Source organism: Staurois parvus, unplaced genomic scaffold (genome assembly GCF_062004578.1).
Source record: "Staurois parvus isolate SC_StPar_1 unplaced genomic scaffold, SC_StPar_1.0 ptg000536l, whole genome shotgun sequence".
NCBI lineage: Eukaryota > Metazoa > Chordata > Amphibia > Anura > Ranidae > Staurois > Staurois parvus.
The window spans coordinates 153,615-178,384 of record NW_028318332.1 but is presented as its reverse complement, the minus strand read 5'-3'; the positions used below and the strand labels follow the sequence as shown (position 1 = coordinate 178,384).

The following is a 24,770-nucleotide window of genomic DNA, read 5'->3' as shown; positions in this document are numbered from 1 at the left end:
CATAACAAGCTGTCCTGCAGATGTAGCATTTAGAGGGTTGAGACAAATCATTTACCACTCAAAAGGGTGCTTACAATAATCACCTTTTGTTCATTTTTATATAAAGCTTTTATTCCAAAGAAAAAAAAAGTTTGCTCTACTTGCTTATAAAATGTTAGCTGTACTTCAGTTAAATTGGTAAATTGGCTAGTGCATCTAACACTCCCTACCCTCTCAGAATGAAAATGCTAATGTCTAAATGTGTCTCTGCTGCTCCTTCACCCAGAGTAGGGTATCCCAATACAGGAGGGGTGTTACTGGCCAGATTGCCAGGTGAAAAGAAAGCCAAAGAAAACAAAACAAATGCAGCCACCACATCTAAAGATTAGTATGCTGCAAAATATTGCATTTTTGGTTTTGGGTTTAATACTGCGCTAACAGAAATTGACTTGTTCAGTACAGTAGTATTGTATATACAAGAATTGTACGTTCAGATCTGAAAAAGAGTAATTTAAACTGGTACAGTTAGGTACTGCATGTGCACCCTTTGTTCATTGAACAAGCTTGTATGTGAGTGTGCATGTCTTATGCTTTCTTGACAGAGCTAGCTGGTACCTCATGACGTTCATTGTATATAGATGTGTCCTCCATCTTAATGTTCACATAGTTGCCCAATTAAACAGTGCATTAAGGTCAGCTTGTAAATTGGAGACATCATGTAAGGGCGTTATTCCACTGCACAGCTTGATGTCATCTGCAAAAACTGAAATGGGATTTTTAATCCTGGACCCTATATCATTTATAAATATATTAAAAGGTAAGGGTCCCAACACTGAACCTTGGGGTACACCACTGATAACCCTAGACCATTCAAAGTATGAATCATTAACCACTACTCTTTGAATATGATCTTTTAGCCAGTTTTCTATCCATTTACATATGGATTTTTCCAAGTCTGTAGACTTTACCTTACACATTAGCCGTGTGTGGGGAACTGTGTCAAACACTTTAGCAAAATCCAAGTATACCACGTCCACCGCCACCCCTCTGTTCAAGGTTTTGCTCACCTCCTCATAAAAAGAAACTATGCCAGTCATTAAAGAGTCCCTAAAAATTAGAAACAATGGCTTTGAAATGACAGAGCTCAATTTTTTAAGCACCCGTGGGTGTATGCCATCCGGTCCAGGTTCTTTATTCACCTTTATTCTGTCTAAATATTTTTGGATCCTATCAATTGTGAGCCACTGTGGATCATCTGGAGCTGTGTCAATACCATGCCTATTATGGACAAGAGCTCCCCATGCCCCTATATACACAGAGCTGAATAAGGTATTTAATAAATTTACCTTCTTTGTCCACAGTCACCCACTCTATATTATTTTGTAAAGGGCTTACATTCTCGGACCTGACCTTTTTACTATTAATATATTTGAAGAATTTTTGGGGGGTTGTCCTGCTATCTTGCAATCTATGGTTAATTTTCACTTTTTGGGGCCTTTATTTCCTTTTTGCATATTCTGGTATATTCTTTGTAATATTTAAACGATGATGGTGTTCCTTCATTCTTATATTTAATATAAGCTATTTTCTTATCTATAGCTTTTTTAACTTTGTCCGTAAGCTGCATAGGTTTGAATTTTAGCCTTTAAACTTGTGGACCATGGGAATATATTTTGCAGTGTGTTCACATAGTCTTTTTGAAGAACTCCCATTTTTGTGTTGCGTTCATTGATGCCAATATTCCCTTCCAGTCTAAGTCTTGGAGAGCATTGGAGAGAAAATTAGCTCTCTTAAAATTGAGTGTTTTTATTTTTCCCCTATGTGCTTGCTGTTTACAGCTAACAATAAATGAAATCATGTTATGGTCACTGCTACTCAGATGCTCTTTTATATGGAAATTCATAATAAACTCTGCATGGTTTGAGATTACCGGGTCCAGCAGAGCATCATTCCTAGTTGGGGCCTCTATGAACTGTGCAATAAAATTGTCCTGTAGTAGGTTTAAAAATGTTTGCCCTTTAACTGTTCCTGCAGTACCATTACTCCAGTCAGTTTCTGGATAATTAAAATCTCCCATTATCATCACTGTCCCAGCCCTTGCAGCCCTCTCAATCTTTGCAAGGAGCTGAGTCTCCACCTCATCATTAACAGTGGGAGGCCTATAACAAACTCCAATGATTACCTTTGTAGTACGCACCCCCATGTGCAGTTCCACCAATAATACTTCAGCCTCATCACACTCTCCATCAACTAGGTCCTCTTTTACACTCGCTCTGAGATCACTTCTCACATAGAGACAGACACCACCGCCTTTCCTATTTACCCTATCTCTCTGAGAACATAGCCAGGAATATTAATGGCCCAGTCATGTGAAGAATGAAGCCAAGATTCTGCAATACCAATTAAATCATAGTTCTCTTCATGCACCAAAGCTTCAAACTCACCTCTTTTGCTTGGCAGACTTCTGGAATTGGTGAACAAACACTTTAATACATTGACACCTTGTTAACACGTATTTTTTATTTTCATACAAATGGTACCAATTCCACTGGTTGTTTGTAACATGGGAACCTTCGTATCATCTGCCATAGCCCTCCCCCCATCTTTCCCCTTTCTACCCACCAATAAGTACTGACCCCTGTCTGATCTGTCTACCCATTTTTAATTTAATTCACCCTCCCCCCTTTATCCTAGTTTAAATACTCCTCCAGCCTCCCCATAAACCTCTCCTCCAGCACAGCAGACCCCCTTCCATTTAGGTGCAAATCATCTCTAGCATATAGGCTGCACCCCAATAAAAAGTCAGCCCAGTGCTGTAGAAACCCAAATCCTTCCCTCTTTAGCCATGCATTGAGTTCTCTAATCTCCCCCTGTCTTTTCTGAGTTGTGCATGGCACTGGTAATATTTCAGAGAATATCACCTTGGAGGTCCTTCTATTCAACTTGCAGCCTAGCTCTTTAATTTGATTCTTAAGGAGCCTTCACCTTCTATGTATTCTATCATTGGTTCCAACATAAACCAAGACAGCTGGATCATGCCCAGCCCCTCCCAATAATTTATCAACCCGGTCCACCACATGCTGAACCCTGGAACCAGGGAGACAGCAAACCATTCGGTTGAGGCAATCCTGGTGACAAATTATTTTGTCAGTCCTTCTGATTATAGAATCCCCTACTACCACCAGCTGTCTAGGCCTTCCTGCACTACCCTCACCACCCCTCCCAGATGGGCTGCCCTCCCGGCTGTTAGGGATAGCAGTGACATCCAGGGCTGCCACCCCTGAGCTTGCCACTCCCACATCTTCACCCAACTTGGCAAATCTGTTTGGGTGCACAAACCCAGGGCCGGCCTTCCTTTTCTGTGAGCCCCTACCACTCTCTACCACTTACAGTAACCCATCTTCCTACCTGATAATCCTGATTATCCCCTCCACCCTCCACATAAATCCCATTAGCTACCTGCTCAGGGAGCAGAAGACCCCTTTCAAGGTTGTCGGTTCTGCTCACTGTTGCAACTTGCTCCTCCAGATCTCTAATGCGAGTTTCCAGAAGGGCAACCCGCTCACGTCTGTTGCAGCAGTATCCATCCTGGAGCTGTTACTCCATTGCTGCATACATGCACAACTGCACTGCACACTGCACAACACTTTACACCCTGCTAGCACTCATTATCCCAGTTACAATATTAATAGAAAATATCAGATGTCACTTACAGATTAGTAGACTCCTGTTATAATCTCCTGTTTTCAGCTCCGTTTTTTTTAACTCCACTTATCAAATGTCCACTGTGTCAAAAGTCCAGCAAGCAAAATACAGGCAAGCTCAAGAATGAGCAATTTACATCCTTTTTTTCACACAAATAGAGCTTTCGGTGGTATTTGATCACCTGTGCACTTCTTATTTCTGGCGCTATAAACAAAAGTTTTGGGAAAAATGTTTTTGGGGAAAAAAAACAGTATTTTCTTAGTTCTTTTATAAGATATCCAAAAAACTCAAATTTCAACATAAATTTAGGCCAAAATGTATTCTGCTACATATTTTTGGTTAAAAAAAATCCCAATTAGGGCTCATGTACATGGGGTGTTTGGGAAAACTCTTCTGAACGATGGAAACTGAATGCTGGAAACCGTAGGTTAAAAAACATCAGTTCAGCCACGTTTGCATACCGCGTTTATGTGCGTTTGTATTTAGAAATGTTTTTAAAAGCCTCAGGAGACCTTCCCAAATGCCCAGAATGCACTGAAAAATTGTACAAAATTAACTATTTCAGACATTTTGAGAGGAATAGAGAGAGCAGAAGCAGAGAGAGCAGTATGTGTTGAGATTACCTGTCTTTTCTGGTTGTATTCACTATGGATCACAGCATGAGCATAATGCATCACGTTCTACCATTTTTTCCTTCACGCAAAACCTGGAACTGACTGCATTGGTGTACTGGGCTCATTTGAATACATGGAAAATGCTTTGCATGCATTTATGATGATGAAAAAAGGTTTTGGACAGGGAACAGTTAAAAAAACGCTTCTAAACGCAAATGCTTATAAACACGGTTACTCACGTTTACAAGCATTTGGTGTTTGAAACGCCGGTAAAATCTACTCCTGAACGCAAGTTTGGTGCATTCAAAAAAACGACTGTAAACTCAACTGCCTGTAAGTGACATAGTGTTCATGGACACATAGGAAAACATTAGTGAGAGTTCAGGGGCTGCTGAAAAAAACGCTGAACAGCTCCTGAACATCAGTTTAGGAGCTGCAGTGTACATGAGCCCTAAGTGTATATTGATTTCTTTGTGTGAAAGTTCTAGCATCTACAAACTATGGTATAGATAATGGAATTTACACAGCTTTTACTTTTACTGGCCATCCCATTTCTTGAGGTGCTGAAATACCAGGACAGTATAAACACCCCCAAATGACCCATTTTCAGAAAGTAGGCACCCTAAGCTATTTCCTGAGAGGAATATTGAATCCATGGAAGATTTATTTTTTTCCACAAGTTTTTGGAAAATGACAAAATATTTTTTTTTTTTACACAAAGTTGTCATTTAAATTATATATTTCTCACACAAGCCATTGGTATATGTGGAATTACACCCCAAAACACATTCTGCTACTTCTGCCAAGTATGGGGATACCACATGTGTGAGACTTTTTGGGAGCCTAGCCACATACAGAAGCCTTAAATCCAATGACCACTTCTGAAGGTGCATAACTTCCTCATTTCACTTCTTCACTACCTATCACAATTTTGGAGACCCTGAAATTCCAGGATAGCACCTAACCCCTCCAAATTACCCCTTTTTGGAAATTAGACACCACAAGAAATGTAAAAAGAGGCATGGTGAGTGTTTTGCAGATCTCATTTTTTCTCACAAGGTTTTGAAATATAAAAAAGAAAAGAAAAACGTTTTTGCTTTCTTTCTTCATTTTCTAAAAACTTGTGACAACAAAGGAGATCTGCAAAATATTAACCATGCTTATAAAATTTCTTGGGGTGTCTACTTTCTAAAAAGGGGTCATTTGGGGATTTTGGTGCTATCCCTGCATTTCAGGGCCTCCGAAACTGTGACAGGTAGTCAGCAAGTGTAATGAGAAAATAAAGCCCTTTAAAAGCCTGAAGGTGCTTTTTGGATTTTGGGGTCCTGTCCTGTTGACTGCCAAAACGTCTCTCACATGTGGTACCCCCATACTTGGGAGAAGTAGCAGAATGTATTTTGGGGAGTAATTCCACATATACCCATGTCATGTGTGAGCAATAAATCATTTAAATTTTTTTTTATTTTCCAAAAACTTGTGCTAAAAAAAATTAATTTGGCTATTGACTCAACATGCCTCTCAGCAAATAGTTTGAGGTGTCTACTTTCCAAAAAGGGGTCGTTTTGTGGGGTGGGGGCATTTTATGCCCAGCATTAGAAGTTTATGCCACACATCATACACTCTTACTATTTGAAATTACTTTGAATCCTCAAACATTATATATTTTTAAAGCAGACACCCTAGTGAATAAAATGGTGGGTGCTGCATTTTTTTATGTCACACAGTACAACTTCAATGGGCATTTTCAGATTCTTTTTTGAGAAATCTGGGGTTTGTCAGATTCTAGATATCTCCTCTGCTCTTACATTATCTAATCTCACCAAGATCAGTGTGATCAGATGCTTTCCCAATTTACAAATGGCACTGTTTATATCCTGCAAAACTGAAGTGATGGAATGCTCGTAGCTTCCGATTTCTTAGACTATAGAAGTGATTGACACCATTCCGGTCTCCAATCAGCTCTATGGTCAGCTGTCAGAAACACCGGCTGCATTCTCAGCATCCCCCGATGGCATGGGACTGACCGAGAAGGCCATGGAAGGCAGCGGGGGAAGGGGGTGTCGTTTCCTGCTGTTTGGAAAAGCAATCCTACATCTAATTAGCCACTAGGATTGCTTTTACATGGAAGCCGATTGCTGGCTGGAAAAAACGATACCAGGATGATGCCTGCAGCTGTAGACATCATCCTGGTATACCCATTCAAAGTCCAGTGATGTACCAGTATGTCTCTGGTCCTTGCTGGGTATATATGCTATGTTCTTTTTTTTTTTTTTGTACGCAGCCTGTGGGCTGAATTAAAAAAAAGAGAAGAAATCTCTGCCAGAAAAAGTGCGTGGTATGCCCACCATTAGAATATAATGTCCTGCATCCACCCACTTCTAATGGTGGGAACACATTAGGTCGCACGGTGTCACATGCGCTAATTCCAAGATTGTACAAATGTCTCAATAGTGGCACGCTTGAATAAAATTGTCCATGTATAAGTGGTACCCCATATGGAAAAAGGGTGACACCAAGTCCCAAACTATATTGTCACTACTCCCCATGTAGTCTGGGCATCTGGGGGGCTCCACGTGACTATCTTTTCCCTCGTAAATCTGAAACTTATATGTATAGCCTGTTGCCCTTTCACAGGTCTTATACATCTTGACCCCATATCTGGCACGCTTGCTGGGGAGAAATTGTTTGAATGCAAGGTGGCCATAAAAATTGATTGACTCATCAACGCAGATTTTTTTGCTGGGGACTAGACATCTACAAATTTTTGCTTAAGGTGATTTACAAGGGGCCAAATTTTGTGGAGCCGGTCAAATTCAGGGTCAACCCGAGGACAATAGAGTGGATTGTCGTTGAAATGCATAAAACACATTATACTCTGATATCTATGCCTGGCCAATGCAGCAGAGCACACAGGCATATGATGAATCGGGTCTGTGGACCAATACAACTGCAATTCATTTTTTTTTTTAGTAATGCCCATGTTGTGGGTAGACCCAAAAAAAATTTACATTCGGAAACCGTAATGGGTTTTTATGTGAATTGTTTGGCAAGGTTTGAATTTGGGTTGGCCGCGATAAATTGTTCTGCATATAAATTGCTTTAATCCACAATCAATGCATACAGATCTTCCATGAAAAACAGCTTCAAAAAAATCAAGGGGAGTAGTTAAATTTGTTGTTTCCACCTGAATTCCGGGTTGGGCAGTGAATGGGGGAAGTACGGGTGCTGCAGAATTTGTGGGCTGCCAATCGGGATTTGCAAGCATATCCGGTAGGATACTAGGGACTCTATGGGCCTGTGTGCAAATTCTTGGTGGTTGTGGGAAAATACTTGTGCTCGCCACCGCACCAGCTTATACTGCAGTTATGGGACTTGCCACATCACCAAGTGATACTGCAGTGCTGGTATGTGAAAGACCAGGATGTACACGGCCGCTGGTGCTTGCCATTTCACCAAAAGGTAGAGCGGCACTAGTACTGGCACTCTGCTGCATATGTGAGTCATCAACAGTTACTGTAAACTGCTAGCAGAGATCAGGCCTGATTCTGCAAACACTGTGGTTTTGTGTGCAATGTATCAAGTGACAGTGATCTACTGACACTGCACTTGCTGGTGGAGAAGTGGGGGGGTAAGTGTAGGGGCTAAACGCAGGTGTCGGGGCTGATCCCACTAACGCTATGTTTTTGGGGACACTATACTAATGTGAACGCTAGTATAGTGTTGATCTGATCAAAGATATTGATCCATTCAGACACTGTACTAGCAATGGAGGTTTATTGTGTATGAGCGTGTTCCTGGCAATTTAGGGGTTAAATGTGATTACTGGTGTACTTACAGGCAATCTGACACTATCTGGGAGGGGCATGAAAACCACGGGTGCGCCAATCACATATATATATATATATATATATATATATATATATATATATATATATATATATATATATATACACACATGCTTTTGCGCACCCGTGCCACTCTGCAGCAGTATTTCTGCTATAGGGGGGTCAGGAAGTGGTTAAAGAAGCGGTTTGCGTTACAGCTCTGTGTTACTTTAAGTGACAATTGCGCGGTCATGCAACGCTGCACCCAAATGAAGTTTACAACCTTTTTTTTCCCCAGGATTTGAGCTTTCTTTTGGTGGTATTTGATCACCTGTGCATTTTTTATTTGTTGCGCTATAAAAAAAAGACTGACAATTTTGAGAAAAAAAAACAATTTTTTGGACTTTTTGCTATTAAACATGTCCAGTGTTTAGGCCAAAATGTATTCTGCGACATGTCTATGGTAAAAAAAAATCCCAATACATGTAAATTAATTGGTTTACGTGAAAGTTATAGCTTTTATAAATGGTGATATAGATAATGGAATTTTTTTTTATACTAATAGTGGCGGCGATCAGCGACTTGTGGCAGAGATCAGCGACTTATAGCGGTACTGTGGCGGGCTTTCTGACACAGGGGGGAATTGACTTGGTGTCACTGACATCCCCAGTGACAGGAATACAGTGATCAGTGCTAAAAAATAAGCAGTGACACTGTACTAATGGCACTGGGCAGGAGTGGTTTAGCATGAGGGGCAATCAAAGGGTTAACTATGTGATGGGAGTGTTTTTACTAGGGGATGGTGGGTGTGCTTCACTGTAAGCACACTGCTCTGGATGGCTCTGCTCAGCCATCCAGAGCAGTGTGCCCAAACTGACTGGAAGCAGGGCTGTTGGTAAACAATGCAGCCCTCCTCCAGTCGGCCAGGACCCGGTTATTGGCACCCGGGGCCGCGATCGGCGGTGCGGATGTGAAAATGCACAATGACAGATATATACGTGATCCTGCACACAGGTGCCACCCTGTAGCAGTATATCTGCTATGGGGCGGTCGTTAACTGGTTAATACTGACAGGGGTACTCCTAATCATCATAATCAACTTTTATTATTTTATTTAAAACCTTTATCTCAAAAGGAAAAAAATAACTAAATACCTGTTATTGTAACTGGTTAAACATAATAGTTGGAATTCAGCTTTAATTTGTTACTCAAGTCCTTCTAAATCCATTGTGTTTTTAACACTATCCTCCCTTCAGACCGAAAATGCCGCTGTTGCCCCTCTGTAAAGTGGAACCTTTCACTGTATAGTAAGTGTGTTACTAGCCAGAACTCTAGGCGAAAATAAAGGTAACAAAATATTTAAAAATAGAAAACTAATGCAGCTACCACAGTCAAAGATTGGTACGCTGCAATATATTAAATTTTTGTCTTGAGGTTTAATACTAGTTTGTTACTAAAGTCATTAGCACCCCTCTATATCCAAAAATCATAGTAACCTTCCAATAGAGGCTCACAGCAAAGTGTTTAAACATTCCATGAGATGAGACATTTATTTCTTTATAGATTTCATTATTATGAATGTGCCTTTTAAAACAACAATACAATTAGTGTAATATATCTAGAAGAAAAAAAAGTTTATTTTTATAGATTTCATTATTGTGAATAACAGAAAACTAAAATAAAATAAATGTAATATAACTTTCCTAATTACCCAGATGACTGGTATACATTGTTTATTTATTGTAATACACCATCAAAGTTCTGCAATGTATTCGGCAATTAATGGCTAAATTTACTAAAGCATTACATTTAAAGAACATTGCTTGCTGTACTCTCTAAACAGTTGTCAAGAATTATAATTGTGTTAAAAAAATGGAGATATTCAATTTTAAAATAACTAGTTTTATTTAATTACTATTAAATTCCTTTAAGACAATGCCTTTAAGCTGGGCATTTCAGACTCTAGCCCACAACCAGTGTATCCATATAATTATAAATTATATTCAAGTGTAGCGTTTTAGTATGATGATTTTTTATATAGTCGTTGCTATAAACATGACGCATGATTTTTCATCCTTGATGGGTGGGAAGTGAGAACACATACATGGGGCATGTGTGAAGGGCAATGGGAGTAAAGAAAACATAGGTGTAGGAAGGTAGCCAGGAAAATACAAGCATGGGAATATATTTGAGCAACACAAATATGGAAAAGGAGTGAGGAGAACAGGAGATTGGGTTAGAAGGAAAAAAGAGCATTAAGGAAAGAGTTAGGAGAAAACATTTGTGGGGTTAAAGTGAGGAGAACACAGCTGCAGAGAAAACATGGGTGTGGAGAGGGACTAAAGCAAACCCCAGCAGGGTGAGGCAAAAACAGGGGAAAGAGCAAAGAAAACACAGGCATAAAAATGGGAGTGTATAGAAAACAGAATTGTGGAGGCAAGGAAATAGACATAGGCAAAAAGAAAAGGGGAGTGACCGCAGACAACAGATGTGTGGAGGGAGAAAAATACATTTGGGGCTTGGGATTGAGGAGAACATTTGTGTGAACAGGAAGTAAGTAGAACGTAGCTGTAGGGAATGAGTGAGAAAAAGGCAAGCTTGGGGAGGTAGTGAGGAGAACACAGGAAGGGGATAGAAATGAGGGAAAAGTGGGTGTAAAAGAATGAGAAAAAGACAGGCTTAGTACACAGGTGCATGTGTGTAAAAAGGGAGGGAGCAATATTTGGAAATTGGGGTGGAGAAGAAGGAGAACAAAGATCTAGGGAGCGACTTAAGAGAGCATAGGTGGAGGTTGGGAGTGCTGAGATCACAGGCATGTGGACTGGGAGGGAGGAGAGCACACACGTGAGAAGGGAGTAAAAAGAATATAGCTAGAGGTGGGAGTGAGGACAACACAAGTGTTGGGTTAGCCACAAGGAGAACATAGGTTTTGGGTTGGGAGTGAGGTGAACAAAGGTGTGGGGGATGGGAGTGAGGAGAACATATGTAGAGATTGGGAGGGAGGAGAACACAGGTTTTAGGCGATGAATGAAGAGAACACAGATTTTAGGTTGGGAGTGAAGAGAAAACGGCTAATGGGTTAGGTGTGAGGAGAATCGCGATGTTGTGTTAGGAGAATACAGATGTTATGTTTAAAGTGAGGAGAATACCGGTTTTGGGTTAAGAGTGAGGGGAACACAAGTTTTTGATTAGGAGAGAGAACAACATTGTGGAGAGGTAAGAAGGGGACCACAGGCACAGGGAACTACTGAAAGAAAAAAATTAGGAAGATACAAGAAATTCAATCCATCTGCAGTCAACTTTAGCCTTTAATTTTTTTTTAAATCTACAGCTTCAAAATGACATGTTAAAGACTTGATCTACTTTGAATATATGAAAGCTTTTTATCCTGTCCTTTTTACCCCATCATTTTTAATACTCTGAAATAATGGTTACAGTAGATGGGAGAAGAGTGGGCAATTTGTAAAGACAGAGGTGTACAATTATAGGAGTCATGTGCTATATAACTTGTGAGGTACACCCACTTCACAGCGAACGGTGGGCTGCAATAAGACAGGCTTCACTTACAACTAACGCTTTAAATGTGTTTGTCATAAAACAGATTTATAACTAAGTCTAAAGTTTGCTATTTCTTTTAGCTGGTATTCCATGTTTAGGTTAATTTGTCATATTACAGTTAATGAGGAGAACCATTTTTGGTAAGATTCTGCAGTAATACTCGGACCAAGTTAACTCTACACATACTTTTATTGTGGGCGTACTGCTTAATTTATTGTTCTCACATAGTCACCTGAAAATATTGTAATAAAGTATTATGCTACACTTTTAGATATGTCTCATTTCTCATCTGCATATTTTAATTTTCACCTTCTCTGTGTCTGACCTGTCACTTATTCAGAGTTAATTGCTTGCTAACCATTATACACCTAATCTGACATCTCATGTTTGCATTACCTTACCTGCCTGCTTAGACTTTGAACATTGTGTGATTTGAGACAAAGCTGCTTCATTTACATAAGCTTATGCTTCAGGAGACAAGTCTATTTCAAGTCTGTGACTGATTCGAAGTTGACACCGCTCGTCCACAAGTTTCATTATTTACAGGTTTTCACTAATCTTGTATAGTTGACACTAAATTACATGGACAGGATTGGTGCTGTTTTAATTTTGATACATTGTGTTTACTTGTATTTGCATTTTATTTTAATTAAAATTAGTTGACACAGAAATTATAATATTTAATTAAATATTTGGAGCAGAGTTGAAAGTTTTAATGAGTATCATATTTCAAGAAAACTTTTAATGAGAGTCGAGACTGCTTCTGCTGACTTCCTTTGAAAATACAAATTTTTGGATGGTGATTTGATGGCTTTAGTACTTACTGAAAAAAGTATGCAAATTATGAGTTTTGACTTTACATTGACTTTTCTAATCTGCAGGTCTGTCCAAAGTCATTGCCCCAAAGAATCAAAACCAAATATTTAGCATTTGCAAGAGGAGGGTAGTAATGGCAGCCTCCTTCTTTTTCTCATTGTAGGATTTTTTGATTTGAGAGCTAGTGTTAAAGCCCAAGGCAAATGAAAACTGTTCCCTTGCAGTGGAGCTGTGCCTGTACTGCAAGGGTTAATTGCTCTTTTTTCTGTAGGGGAACAATAAAAGGAGATATACTTACCTGATCCTCTGCAGCTCCCCACAGCTAGACTAGTTCCTGCAGCTTCTGGACTCCTGCACTCTAGTGGTCTAGAGTCCTGATGTCATCAAGACCAGAGCACGGTCTATAGCCCTGCTGTGAATGTGAGGATCCTGAGAAACAGTCCAGCATCAGATCATGAGGGAGTGCTGCCTTCTTTTGGGAGTGGAGGATCAGGCAAGTAAAACCTTTTCTCCTTTCCCCTAGTCAAAATGAGTTATTAACCCTTGAAGTGTAGGGCCAACTTCTGACCAGAGTTGGACTTTAAAGACCAACTTCAGCTTTCCTAAAATTCTTCCAGTCCTGTTCTCTGCACCTAACATTTCATAAATTAATGCATACTTACCTTACTTTTGAGTGTCTTCCAAGCAGTTTTATGAGTGCTGTCATTCTTCCTCCTCTCTAGCTTAAAGCTATGAGGACATGCTTCAGAGTGGTCTGGCTCCCTTGTTGTGCCATGTAAGGGCCATTCTATGCATCAGTACACTGTAAGCCCAGGCTGTAGGATTACCCTGAGCCCAGGACATGTATCAATGACAGACTGAGCTCACAGGAAGGGTACAGAAGACACAAGGCATCATTCAACCCAGAAATGGGGTTTTGACCACTGGCAGACAATTATGCAAAGAGCAGCACTAAAGGTTGGAGAATGAAAGCAGTGAATTTGAACCAGTACATTTCAGTACATTTCTACAAACAACAGAAAAACACAAAGGTGGAGTTGGGCTATAGGTAATGAGTTAGTGCAATTATAATGTTCTAATGATGGGATACCTACCTCCTTAGTTGTAGATATAGTTGGGTGAACTTTATATCATTCTGGTTAATCTCACTGTTATTGCACTATAGGAAGGAAACCTGTTAAATAAATATTTAAACGAGCAGATGTGAGAGTCCTCAATGAAATATAAAAGGGGCCTGTATAAGTATGGGTAGTGCAGACAGTCCGACTGCTCCTGGGAAATTAGATTGGGTGGATGGGAAGGGGGTAATACTAAAGGCCTCTCATTACATTTTCAGGATAAATCAACAGTTCTCTTTTCTCACTGTTATTTTTCATTCTCTTAATTGTTCTGATCAATTAGTCAAATCATAAAGATTTACCGTAATAGAATAATATTCTAATTGGGTATGGGTTACTACAATTTGCATATATTCCCTGCACTTTGCACTGTTCAACTAAAAGAACCTAAATCTTTTTTTTTTTTTTTTTTTTCTCGCGCTTTAACTTGCAGTATTGTGAGGAGACTCAACATTTCTTGTATTAAATAAAAGAGAAGGCCATTGGTCACTGTAGCTTTAGGCAAATGGTATGAAAAGGTCACTGAAAATGTTAATCAACTCAATACATTGTATTTGGTATTTAAAAGAGCCCAGAAAAAAAATGCTTTATGGTAATTGCCTTTTCCACATGTTTTATGTTGCTTTTATCTTCCCAGTTTTACCGAATCTCATACAATCTGTAAATAAACATGCATTTATAAATTACATTCATTGTTTTTTGTGGTATTCCTTCAATGTTTTACACCAGTTGTAAGTAAAGGCTTAAAGTTGTATGTAAATCTTGGATAGATGTAAAAGAAAACCTTTGTACTTTCACAATTGATAGGAATAGGCTGAATATTTATAAAGCAGTGATCAGTTTGCAGTCATTGCCATATATTAGATTGTTTGCTGCCTAAAATGTGTTCGCTGCCCACAGGTCCCCCACAGGTCCCTCGCTCTGCACTTCTGCAATTCTATTCTTCAATGAGAAATTCTTGTTTTTTTCTTTTTTTAGGTGCACAGGGGTTGATTAACACCCAGGTCACACCAATCTGACTTTGAAATTGTGCAACTTGCCATGCAATTTACAAGTCACACCCGGTGTGATCAGGAACTTAATAAAACTGCTGATTGCAAAATCTGATGCAGCTCTGCATAGAAACCAATCAGTCCAGATGTTTTTATCAAAGCTTAATTTCACACGTTGAAGTTAGAAGCTGATTGGCTACCATGCACAGCTGCAGCAGATTTTTCACTTTCCTGTTTTAGTAAATCAACTCCCTTGCATCACATTTATAAAGCAGTGAAGGTGACTTGCCAGATATCAAATGGTTTTGAATTAAACACTGCCATTAAAAACACATGCACCTCGAATATTCACCTGCTGTGAACGTTTGGTGAATGTCAGATTAACTGCTTTATAAATATGTCTCTAAAAAAAGTATTCATCCTCAAGGAAGTTTCCGTGTTTTTGTCATAAAACTTTGAATCACAGTAAATAGAATTTTAGAAAAAAACCTCTGTCTGCAAACTCTAAATATCCATGGGAATTGCAGCTAATAGGTTAAACATAATTATTTCTTACTAATTTTTTTGTCTTTTTTTTCAGAGAAAAGGACGGATAAATCTGCAGTGTCAGGTGCAATCAGATTGAAGATCCATGTTGAAATCAAAGGAGAAGAGAATGTGCCTCCATACCATATACAGTACACATGTTTGCACGAGGTAAGTTTTGCACCCTCGCTGGCATTTCTGGTATATAGGCTGATGTAAAAGAGAACAGGTGGATTGATGTGATCAGCTAATTTTTAATTCGTGCTTTAATGAAATATAAGAAATTACTGCAACTTATCCTCTTTTTGAAGTAGATGGCCGGTATAGTACTGAGATAAACGAGCAATCTGTTTCACAGAGATCCATCCTGCATTTGAACAATTCGCACAGCAGATGATTGCAGGGCTGCACCAGATTTTGCACTCTCCAGTTTTAGTAAATCAACCCCACTGCATGTCACTTATTTATAAATAGCAATAGCAAACACTTAACTTAAACTGAAGTCTATGCCAGGTCATGTAAAAAGATCTTGTGCAGAAATATGTAAATCTCGAGATCCCCAGCACTTTTTGTCACAGGCATCCAAGGTTGGCCACTGCTTTTCAGGTACATGGGGGACTGATGTCACCTGGTTCCTTCCCCCCTATTCTGTCATCTTTCCCAGCTTTGCGGTAAACAATCTTTCATAAAACTCTGCATGCCAAGATCACATTGTTTAATCTCTTTTTAGCCTTTTGAAATGAAATGGGTGAGTTGTTTGTCAGTAATTATGAGTAATTCAGCACAAAGTTATTTGCCTCTCTTGGCATTAGCCCCATTTTCATACAGATGAGGAATTAACCTTTCACAAGTTGTGTGAAATAAATTAGGACAATGGAGCACAACTGCATTGAGTAGTATTTCAAGACAGAGACCAAAAGAAGCAACTGTACAGAGACACGTTGTTATAGTCATACTGCCAAAGAACATACATTTTATCCACTTTTCCTTTTATTCCTTACAACATAGCAATTCCTTTGTGCTGGTTTATGCATGTATTTTAGTAAAGCAAACTTCTACAAAAGATGGAAAGAAGGGATCAGAGGATGCAGATTTTAATGGAAGATTGTGTTTTGTGAAGTTGGGTAGGAGGAGGGCTAGACAGCTTGCAGAAAAGAAGTTGGATGAACTTAGCTTCCTAAGAAAGTAGGAGTGCACAGGGTTGTTGGAATGATTGCAAGAATATTTTCTGTGATTTTTTTTTTCCTTTTTTTTTTTTTTTTAACTTCATAAGATAAGACTTCACTGCACAGTCTGTTGCATTGCTGGCTATGTTGTGCAGCCTGGCATAGGACTGTCTTTAGATCCACCTTAGGAAGTACATGTGAAGACAGTTACATTACGTAATTAAGTGACACCAACGATATTCTATTCAAGGTACCCTAATCAACAATTGTGAAACCACATTCATTAGTGTTACTAATGGATTTTCATTTGGCATTGTTGAATCCAACTATGGTCTCTGTTGCATAAAATTGAGGGCACAGGTTTTTCATACTTTTCTGCTAGTCAGTTCAGGTACCGTTCTAAAAACTATTAATAATAGCTACTTAAATATGTAATTGGTAAGCACTTATGATTTGTATTTGGTACTATATCAAAATTATATGATTGGCTTTATATACTCTGTATAGTGCTGTGTAACATAAGCACTACATGAATAATTTAAATAAAATAAATGTGTCCTTCTAATAAGTAGATCATCTCATATATTCTGATAGAACCTCCATAAATGTTTTGTATGTATAGACTAATCTCACTGCATTCATAATTTTGGGACATAACAGACAAATCGTGCTGGAACCAGAAACCATTTAGATAGAAATTTGGTATATTTTGGTTCTTTTCACCCAACATGACCAACTGGTCTTCCTCCTATTTAGTGATGCAAGCCAAGTGGTGCCCATACACAAAAAATCATTTGAAAATCTGTAATTTGAACAGTTCATTTGTTTTTGTTCAGTTAATGGGCACATATCGAAAATCCGGTAGTGATGTTTTTGAGCCAAAAAATCAAAGGGAAAGTTTGGAAATCTGCTGATGGTAAATAGGAAGGTTAATGTGTTTCACACTCATTAAAATCAAACAAAAACTGATTAATTTATATCCATTGAAAAATGTATTCGAAATTCTGTCATTACATGATGGCAATATCAAATATGATTATAGGCTCTGCCTGGTCTGTGATAATATGCGAACTTTCAAATAATAAACTGTTTTGTTTTTTTTGTGATCTCAACTAAATAAATCCCCAATCCATAACATTACATTACATCAAATAATAACCATACATCTATATATTTTGTGCTTCTTCATTCAAAATATGTGCCATTCATCTGTGCGCCTGTAACCATATTTGAAATTTAACCACTTGCCCTCCTGAGGATTTACCCCCCTTCCTGACCAGGCCATTTTTTGCGTTAACTGACAATTGTGCGTTCATGCAACGCTACACCCAAATTATATTTACATCCTTTTTTTTTACCACGAATTGAGCTTTCTTTTGGTGGTATTTAATCACATGTGGGGTTTTTATTTTTTGCGTTATAAAAAAAAAAAAGATGGACAATTTTGAGAAAACTATTTTTGACTTTTTGCTATTAAACATGTCCAGTAAAAAAATTTTAAAAAATCTAATTTCATCATAAATTAAGGGCAAAATGTATTCTGCTATGTGACATTGCTAAAAAAAAATCCCAATACGTGTAAATTAATTGGTTTACGTGAAAGTTATAGTGTTTAAAAATTACGGTGTATATACTTGGATTTTTAATTTTTTTTTTTTTAATTTTTACTAGTAATGGCGGCAATCAGCAGCTTATAGCGGGACTGCGGCAGACATTCTGACACTGGGGGGAACTGACTTGGTGTCACTGACATCCCCAGTGACGCCAATACAGTGATCAGTACTAAAAAAAGCACTGACATTGAACTAATGGCACTGGGCTGGAAGGAGTTAACATGAGGGGCGATCAAAGGGTTAACTGTGTGCTAGGTATATTTTACTATGGGGCGATGTCTGTGTGCTTTACTGTAAGCACAGCCATCCAAAGCAGTGTGTCCGAGCTGACAGGAATATATATATATATATGTATATGTGATTTTGCTCGCCCGTGCCGTCCAGTATTTCTGCTCTAGGGCAGTTGGGAAGTGGTTAATAGACCTGCAGCTGTTCTGTTTTTGTATAAAAGATTTGTCCTAAGCCTGGGTACATAACATATATTACATGATGGCAATATTGCTTGCTCTCACAACCTTGTGTTCTTTTTTTTGGAAAATGCTCTCAAACGATTTTCGACTAGTGTATGGCTAGCAAATGTCTTGGTGTGATTGCCTGAGAAAGACAAGACAAATCTAGGAGCATAAATATTATTGAATTTGAAAGGTTGTGAAGGATATGCAAGAGTCTAGTTTCTGTCCTAAGTTCAGCATTCTTATGGTACATTAAAATATTGCTATTGGTAGCAGTTGAAAACTTTCTATCTGTACTTTTCCATGAGCTCCAGAGTACTTTCCATCTTGTTATAGCTATTATTGCTTATAATTTAAAGGGTAGCTCCACTTTCATGGGAAAAAAATAACATTGCATATATAGTTTCTACACGTCATGTTGTAATTTATTGTTTAAAAAATACCTTTACTCTCCAATTTGCAGCCACTGTAATTTTCTCTAAAATTCAATTCAGAATGTCAAGCTTGAGGCATTCTGTTGGTTTACAAAACACCCCAGAAATGTAAATTCCTGCTTTGTGATTGGCTCACTGATTTTCTCAGAAGTCTTCACTAAGTCAAATCTTTGACACTCCCGCAGTAGGAATTTTAGTTTTGATGAGATACTGCCCACAGATTAAATACTTCTAAAAGAATACAAACTCTGCACCTTTTCTCATTAGAACACTGAGAGTTGATAATAATGTATATTAAATGGTTTGTGCCAAAGGTATAAGTATATGTACTGGAAATCACGCAGCTTATACAGGTAGTGACGGTGATCAGCGATGTATATTGGGACTGTAATAGTGTGAAAGGTAATCTGGCGACCGACACTGGCATCAATAGTGACACTAATACAGTGATCTGAGCTAGCAGTGTACACTGTCACTGTACTAAAGACACTGTCTGGGGTTAACATCTAAGAGCAATCAAGTGGTAATTGTGTGCCTAACAAGTGTAATGTGTGCTGCTTTTACTTTACTATATGCCAGATCGCTGATCCCTGTGTGTGATTGGATAATGTGATTGGCTAATCAGCTGAATTCAGTCAAAATCATTGGCTGAAATCAGCTGCCAAACTTGTGCTGTGTCCAGTCACAGAACAGGTTGCCAGGGGGAGCGTATGCCCCAAACCCAGAAGAATGCCCATCACATGTACATATATACGTTACTGTGCCTTCACCTGCTGCTCTGCCACAGTAAATGTTCTGTGGTGGGGCAGCAAGTGGTTAAGGGAAAAAACACCCCTCTATTTCCATAGCTCTCTAAACACTTACCTGAGCTGTCAGGGATCCAGCACTGTGCCCGGCTGCAGCCTTCTCTCCCCTCTCTTCCTATCCTCATAGGGCAATTGGCTCCTGCTGCTGTCAAACAAATCATGTGAGGAGGGAGCAGGGGGGCAGAGCTGAGTATTGCTGTGTGTCTCAGTGGACACACACAGTCCAGCACATGATTGAGCCCACAGGTGTTCCCCCATAGCAAGCCGCAAGGAGAAGCCTGGAGGGTTGGTGGGGGGCCTCAGAAGAGGAGATTTGGGGATCCTCTGGGAAATAATGTTGCACAGAGCAGGTCAGTAGAAACCTGTTTGTTATTTTAATAAAATAAAAAGTTGAGCCTTTACAAACTCTTTAATTCATTTCTGGTTCAGGGAAATGCAAGGTTTGATTGAGATAACTACAGTAATACTGGTCCCAGCAAGTTGACTAGTAGATTTTTATCTTTGAACCTGTCAGCTCTCTGGCACCTGGCAGCTTCTTATGAAGTATAACATTTCCATAGAAGAGATCACATTTATCTAGGTGCATGTAGCTTTTCTATTGATGCAGCAAATTATGTTTTTGCTCGGGTAGTATACCCCCCTCTATTCACTTCTTTGCAGTGAAATTAAATGTTTCAGACATATCATGTACCAAGTTAGTACTATCCTACGTCTAGGTGTCCCTAACAATATACGACATACTCTATCCACAGAACTTATTCCACTACTTGACAGAAGTTCAGAATAATGGTATTGTCAAGATCCCTGAAGTAAAAGGAGATGAAGCCTGGAAGGTTTACTTTGACGACTCTGCACAAGAAATAGTAGATGAATTTGCAATGCGTTATGGAATAGAGTCTATTTATCAAGCTATGACGTAAGTATATGAGCTCCATTAATAGCAAAGAGCTGACATAAAGTACAAACTTTGAAAAAAGACCAGTATATACAGAAGATTATAACTATTGTGCAGTGAATGCAGACTCTTAGATCTATTCAGTTGTAGACAGCATACTAGACAATCAAATGTCTATTCAGTTGTTTCAGGCAGAATACTAGACAGTCAAGGTCTTCTCATTCTGTAGTCACCATTTATTTAGCATACTATCTAAAGGGTATCTCCACTTTAAAAAAAATACATATAACATCTATAACTGGTACACAAACTAATGTGAAATGTTTTTATCGACATTGCTTGTCAATTTGCAAACAACTCATATTTCTCTAACTGCCAAAACTTTTAAACGTTGCTTCCTTATAACCATGGCAATAAGGAACATTCCGAACACTATTCAGATGTGCCCAGAAATGTGATCTTATGCTAAATTTGGTGGCTTGATCACAGTTTATCAGTTCTAATCTTATTGCAAGACTGGAACTGATGGTGAGATCTGGCAGGCCCACCCATTAACACACCTAACCAAGAATTGTTTGGGGGCAATCAGGTTGTTATTGTTTTTGTTCTTCCCACTGAGGAGAGTTCCCCTCACTTTCTCTCCTGGTTCCAACATCTCCAGGTCAAGAAGTGAGAAGAAAAGAATTCTCTCCAATAGAGATGCAGTGGCACTAAAAACTCTTCTTTAGTAAGTGAAGGAAGGCTAGAACCTCTGCCAGTGTTTGCTTACCTGTTCCTGTTGAGAAGACATCCTTGGTTTAATTCTCTAGAGAGACACTGACTCTCTTCCCATTACATACATAGTTTCATAATATTTGTTTTCTTTTACATTTTTGACACTTCACCACCAACTGTGAAAGGGAGTTCCACATCCTAACCACTCTATTAGTAAAGAACTCTACACAGTTTAAGAATTACCTGCTTAAATTTTCATTGTATGGCCATGTGTCTTCCTTAGAGACCTTAGATTAAATAGTTGCCATCTAAAATGTTACATATTGCAATCATATCCCCTTTCAAGCACCTCTTAGGGAGAATATGTTTAATGTTTGTAGTTGATCCTCATAACTAAGGTCCCCCAGCCCCTTATTAGCTTTTCTGCCCTTCTCTGGGCTGTCTCCTGATCAAGGATATCCTTCCTGAGAATTGGTGACCAAAACTGGATGGCATACTCAATATGTGGCCGAACCAGAGTTTTTTTAAAGTGGTAGAATTATAGTTTTATCTCTGAAGTAAATACCCTTTTTAATGCATGCTAGTAGTCTGCTAGCCTTGCTTGCTGCAGCTTGGCATTGCATGTTATTGCTGAATTTTGGATCTGCTAGGACCCCCATATCATTTTTCATCCTCAATTTCTTCAGAGGTTTTTCCCCTAATGAGTAAATTGCATTCATATTTTTAGTTGCCAAGTTTTTCCATTATTAAACCTTACCTGCCATATAGCCACCCACCCCTCTATTTTAACTTTGCCATTTAGGGCGAAGTGACCCTTTTCTGCTGATAGCCCACATCTCAACAAGATAAACTCACCTGCTCATGTTTCCACAACCTCCCCATTGTAGAAGTCCATCTTGGGCAAGCTATTGAAGCTAGTGTGGGTGCATGATGTCACTGATGCCCTGCTAGACACACGTACCAGTATTTGGGTTAGGTCTGGTCCACATTCTCCCTCATACCCAGGAGTCATGCTCAGATAAAGAAACAGAATAAGGGCTCCGAGAAATTGGGAGGCAGTAAGCTAGATCCTTATAAATACCTTTAAAAAAAAGACACAGAAGCTCCTCTGCTTATTGTACTCCTAAGTATTAAAAGATTAACTTACTTACAGTTTTGAAGGATAGGCCTCCACTCATCATTTGCTGCAGAAAATACACAATTCTGAACAAGAAAGGAAAGACTGGTGACATTGTCAGCTTTCTGACATTTACTGAAAGCAGTATTCAGTTTAGTCACAGCAGAGTCCTGTAGAGGACACTTCTTCCCTAGCAGTATTTGTTATAGACCCATTTTCTTTAGTTGTATGATATGTTTGAACATTCTTGTACTCACAATGTGCTAGAAGAAAAATTCCATGTCCCATTTCTTTCTGGTGTGTTATTAAACCAGGTACGATGATGATAGAATCTAGCTTAGGGAATGATATAAAACAGCAACATCACATTCTAACTAAAATTCATAGTGGTTTCAATGAAAAGAAGTAAAGTAGTATTACATCCAAAACCAAACATGTATTATATTGCAGCTTACAAATCATTACATGTGGTGGCTGCATTAGTTTTTTTTTCTTTGGCATTTTTCTACTGCTTTGACTTGGTCTGGCCAGTAACACACCTCCTGTACAGTAGTAGTGAGACACCACTCTGAAGGAATAGGCATAGGACACAGCAGACAACAGCACTATCAGTCTGGGGGATGGTGTGGATATGGGAGTATTAAATGTGTTAGAAGATTTGAATACTGATAACAAATTGAAGCCAAACTCCAGCTAACTTTATAATCCATTACAGCAAACAGGTTTTTTTTCTTTTTGGGATAAAGTTTTTTTACATGAATGATTAAAAGCTGATAATTGTAAGTGCCCCTCCCAGTGGTAAATGGATAGTCTCATCCATGTAAACTGATACATTCTGCTGGAGAGCTTGTGCTTCTGAAAAACAGCAGACTTACTGGCTGAATCAGCAGATGGAAATGAAAGAAAGTCTAAAAAAAAAACAAAGCAGCCATCACATCTAAGAATTGGTAAGCTGCAATGTAATAAATGTTTGCATGAATCAGGGATGTCAGCACAGTGCTTATGGACATCTATGAAAGGCAGATGAGTTCACAGAATATAGATATAATGCAACTCCCATCCTCATCCTCAAAATAGACATTTTGCTATTTAACTGTTATAAAAATGGCTTACAACTGTGTTAACTGTGTTAGGAAAAGCACACACACATATGCCAACACTTATATACAGTACCTTGCCTGATATTCTAATATATCTTACAAAAGTAGGCTTGTGGATGATTTTAATGGACTTTTATTTTATTTACATTTTAAGGAACTGTTTATTGTTCTGTATCTTTTCTAGGCACTTTTCTTGCTTGTCTTCCAAATACATGTGCCCGGGTGTCCCTGCCGTCATGAGTACCTTGTTGGCAAATATAAATGCATTCTATGCACATACAACTGTATCTACAAATGTTTCTGCATCAGACAGATTTGCTGCAACAAATTTTGGGGTGAGTAATGAGATGATTGTGCTAATTATGCTTGAGTTTCATATTATACCAGTCCTACTTCTTACAACTATGGTACTGCTACCTATTTACTACCCTAGCTTCTTTAAACATTGCTTTGGGATGCTGTTACAAACTCCCAACATCTCAATATCACAAACTTGGAGGACATCCCATCAGTACTTGAAACCTAATACTGCTCCCCCACACTGGAAGGGTTAAATGCTCATTATGTCTAGGGGGGTAGCTGAGAGACAGTATTACTTAACCCTAACCCCCATCCTACAAATGCTCTCTTTTTCTCCCTAAAGCTGTAGTCTGTCCCTCTGCGTCGCCGTATACAATGTAGGGCTATAAAATCTGCACCGTATGCAAACATGGTGAGCTTGCAATTACGTCCATGAGTGTTTGAGTGGAGACTGCAGCACTGTGGTCGCAATGCTGGAGGAAGCCTGCTGGGGCACAGCATAAGGTAAGTATTTATCCTTTTCCCTTAAAAAGAAAAAAAACATATAACCCTTTCAGGACTCAATAGCAAGGGTATTTTGTAGCTGTGCCTAGAATTGGGCTTTGATGTGGACTTGAACTAAACACTTGCAATCTTATAGGAAACATTTAGAAATGTTATTTGCGCTTAAGCAGCACTCTAAAAAAAATTACATTATGTTCTGAATTCCCCATGAAAAATAGCAGTATGTTTCCTGTGTATAGAGCCTCATAGTTGTGTATGTGCAATGTGAGACCACATAGGGCATTTATTATATAAAAAACATTGCGCTCTAAAGTAAATCAACCATGCAAAAAATGTACCACCTTCAAAATTCTAAATAGTATATTGATGCCTCTGTCTGCTAGTTGCAGAAGATTTGGAGTGATATTTGGTGATGTCACTGCTGTGCTGCTCACTGTTCTCCATACTGGAGAGGAAACCATACATGTGCATGGATATCCCTGTTTCTGCTTCATTCATTCTGCAAATCTCTGCTTTCTGTATCTCTCCTGCTGCTTCT

General features: G+C 38.8%; 1 protein-coding gene across 1 annotated transcript in view; it reads left to right on the top strand.

Moving 5' to 3' along the window:
• Positions 1–24,770, top strand: part of LOC149451491 (protein unc-13 homolog C-like) — a gene marked incomplete at its 3' end in the record, with an annotated part of 532,349 nt that overhangs the window by 360,563 nt on the left and 147,016 nt on the right. The window contains exons 12-14 of the mRNA XM_089690607.1: positions 15,187–15,302; positions 20,355–20,518; positions 23,613–23,763. Coding sequence (XP_089546733.1) covers positions 15,187–15,302; positions 20,355–20,518; positions 23,613–23,763 — 431 coding nt within the window. The remainder of the gene's footprint in view (positions 1–15,186; positions 15,303–20,354; positions 20,519–23,612; positions 23,764–24,770) is intronic.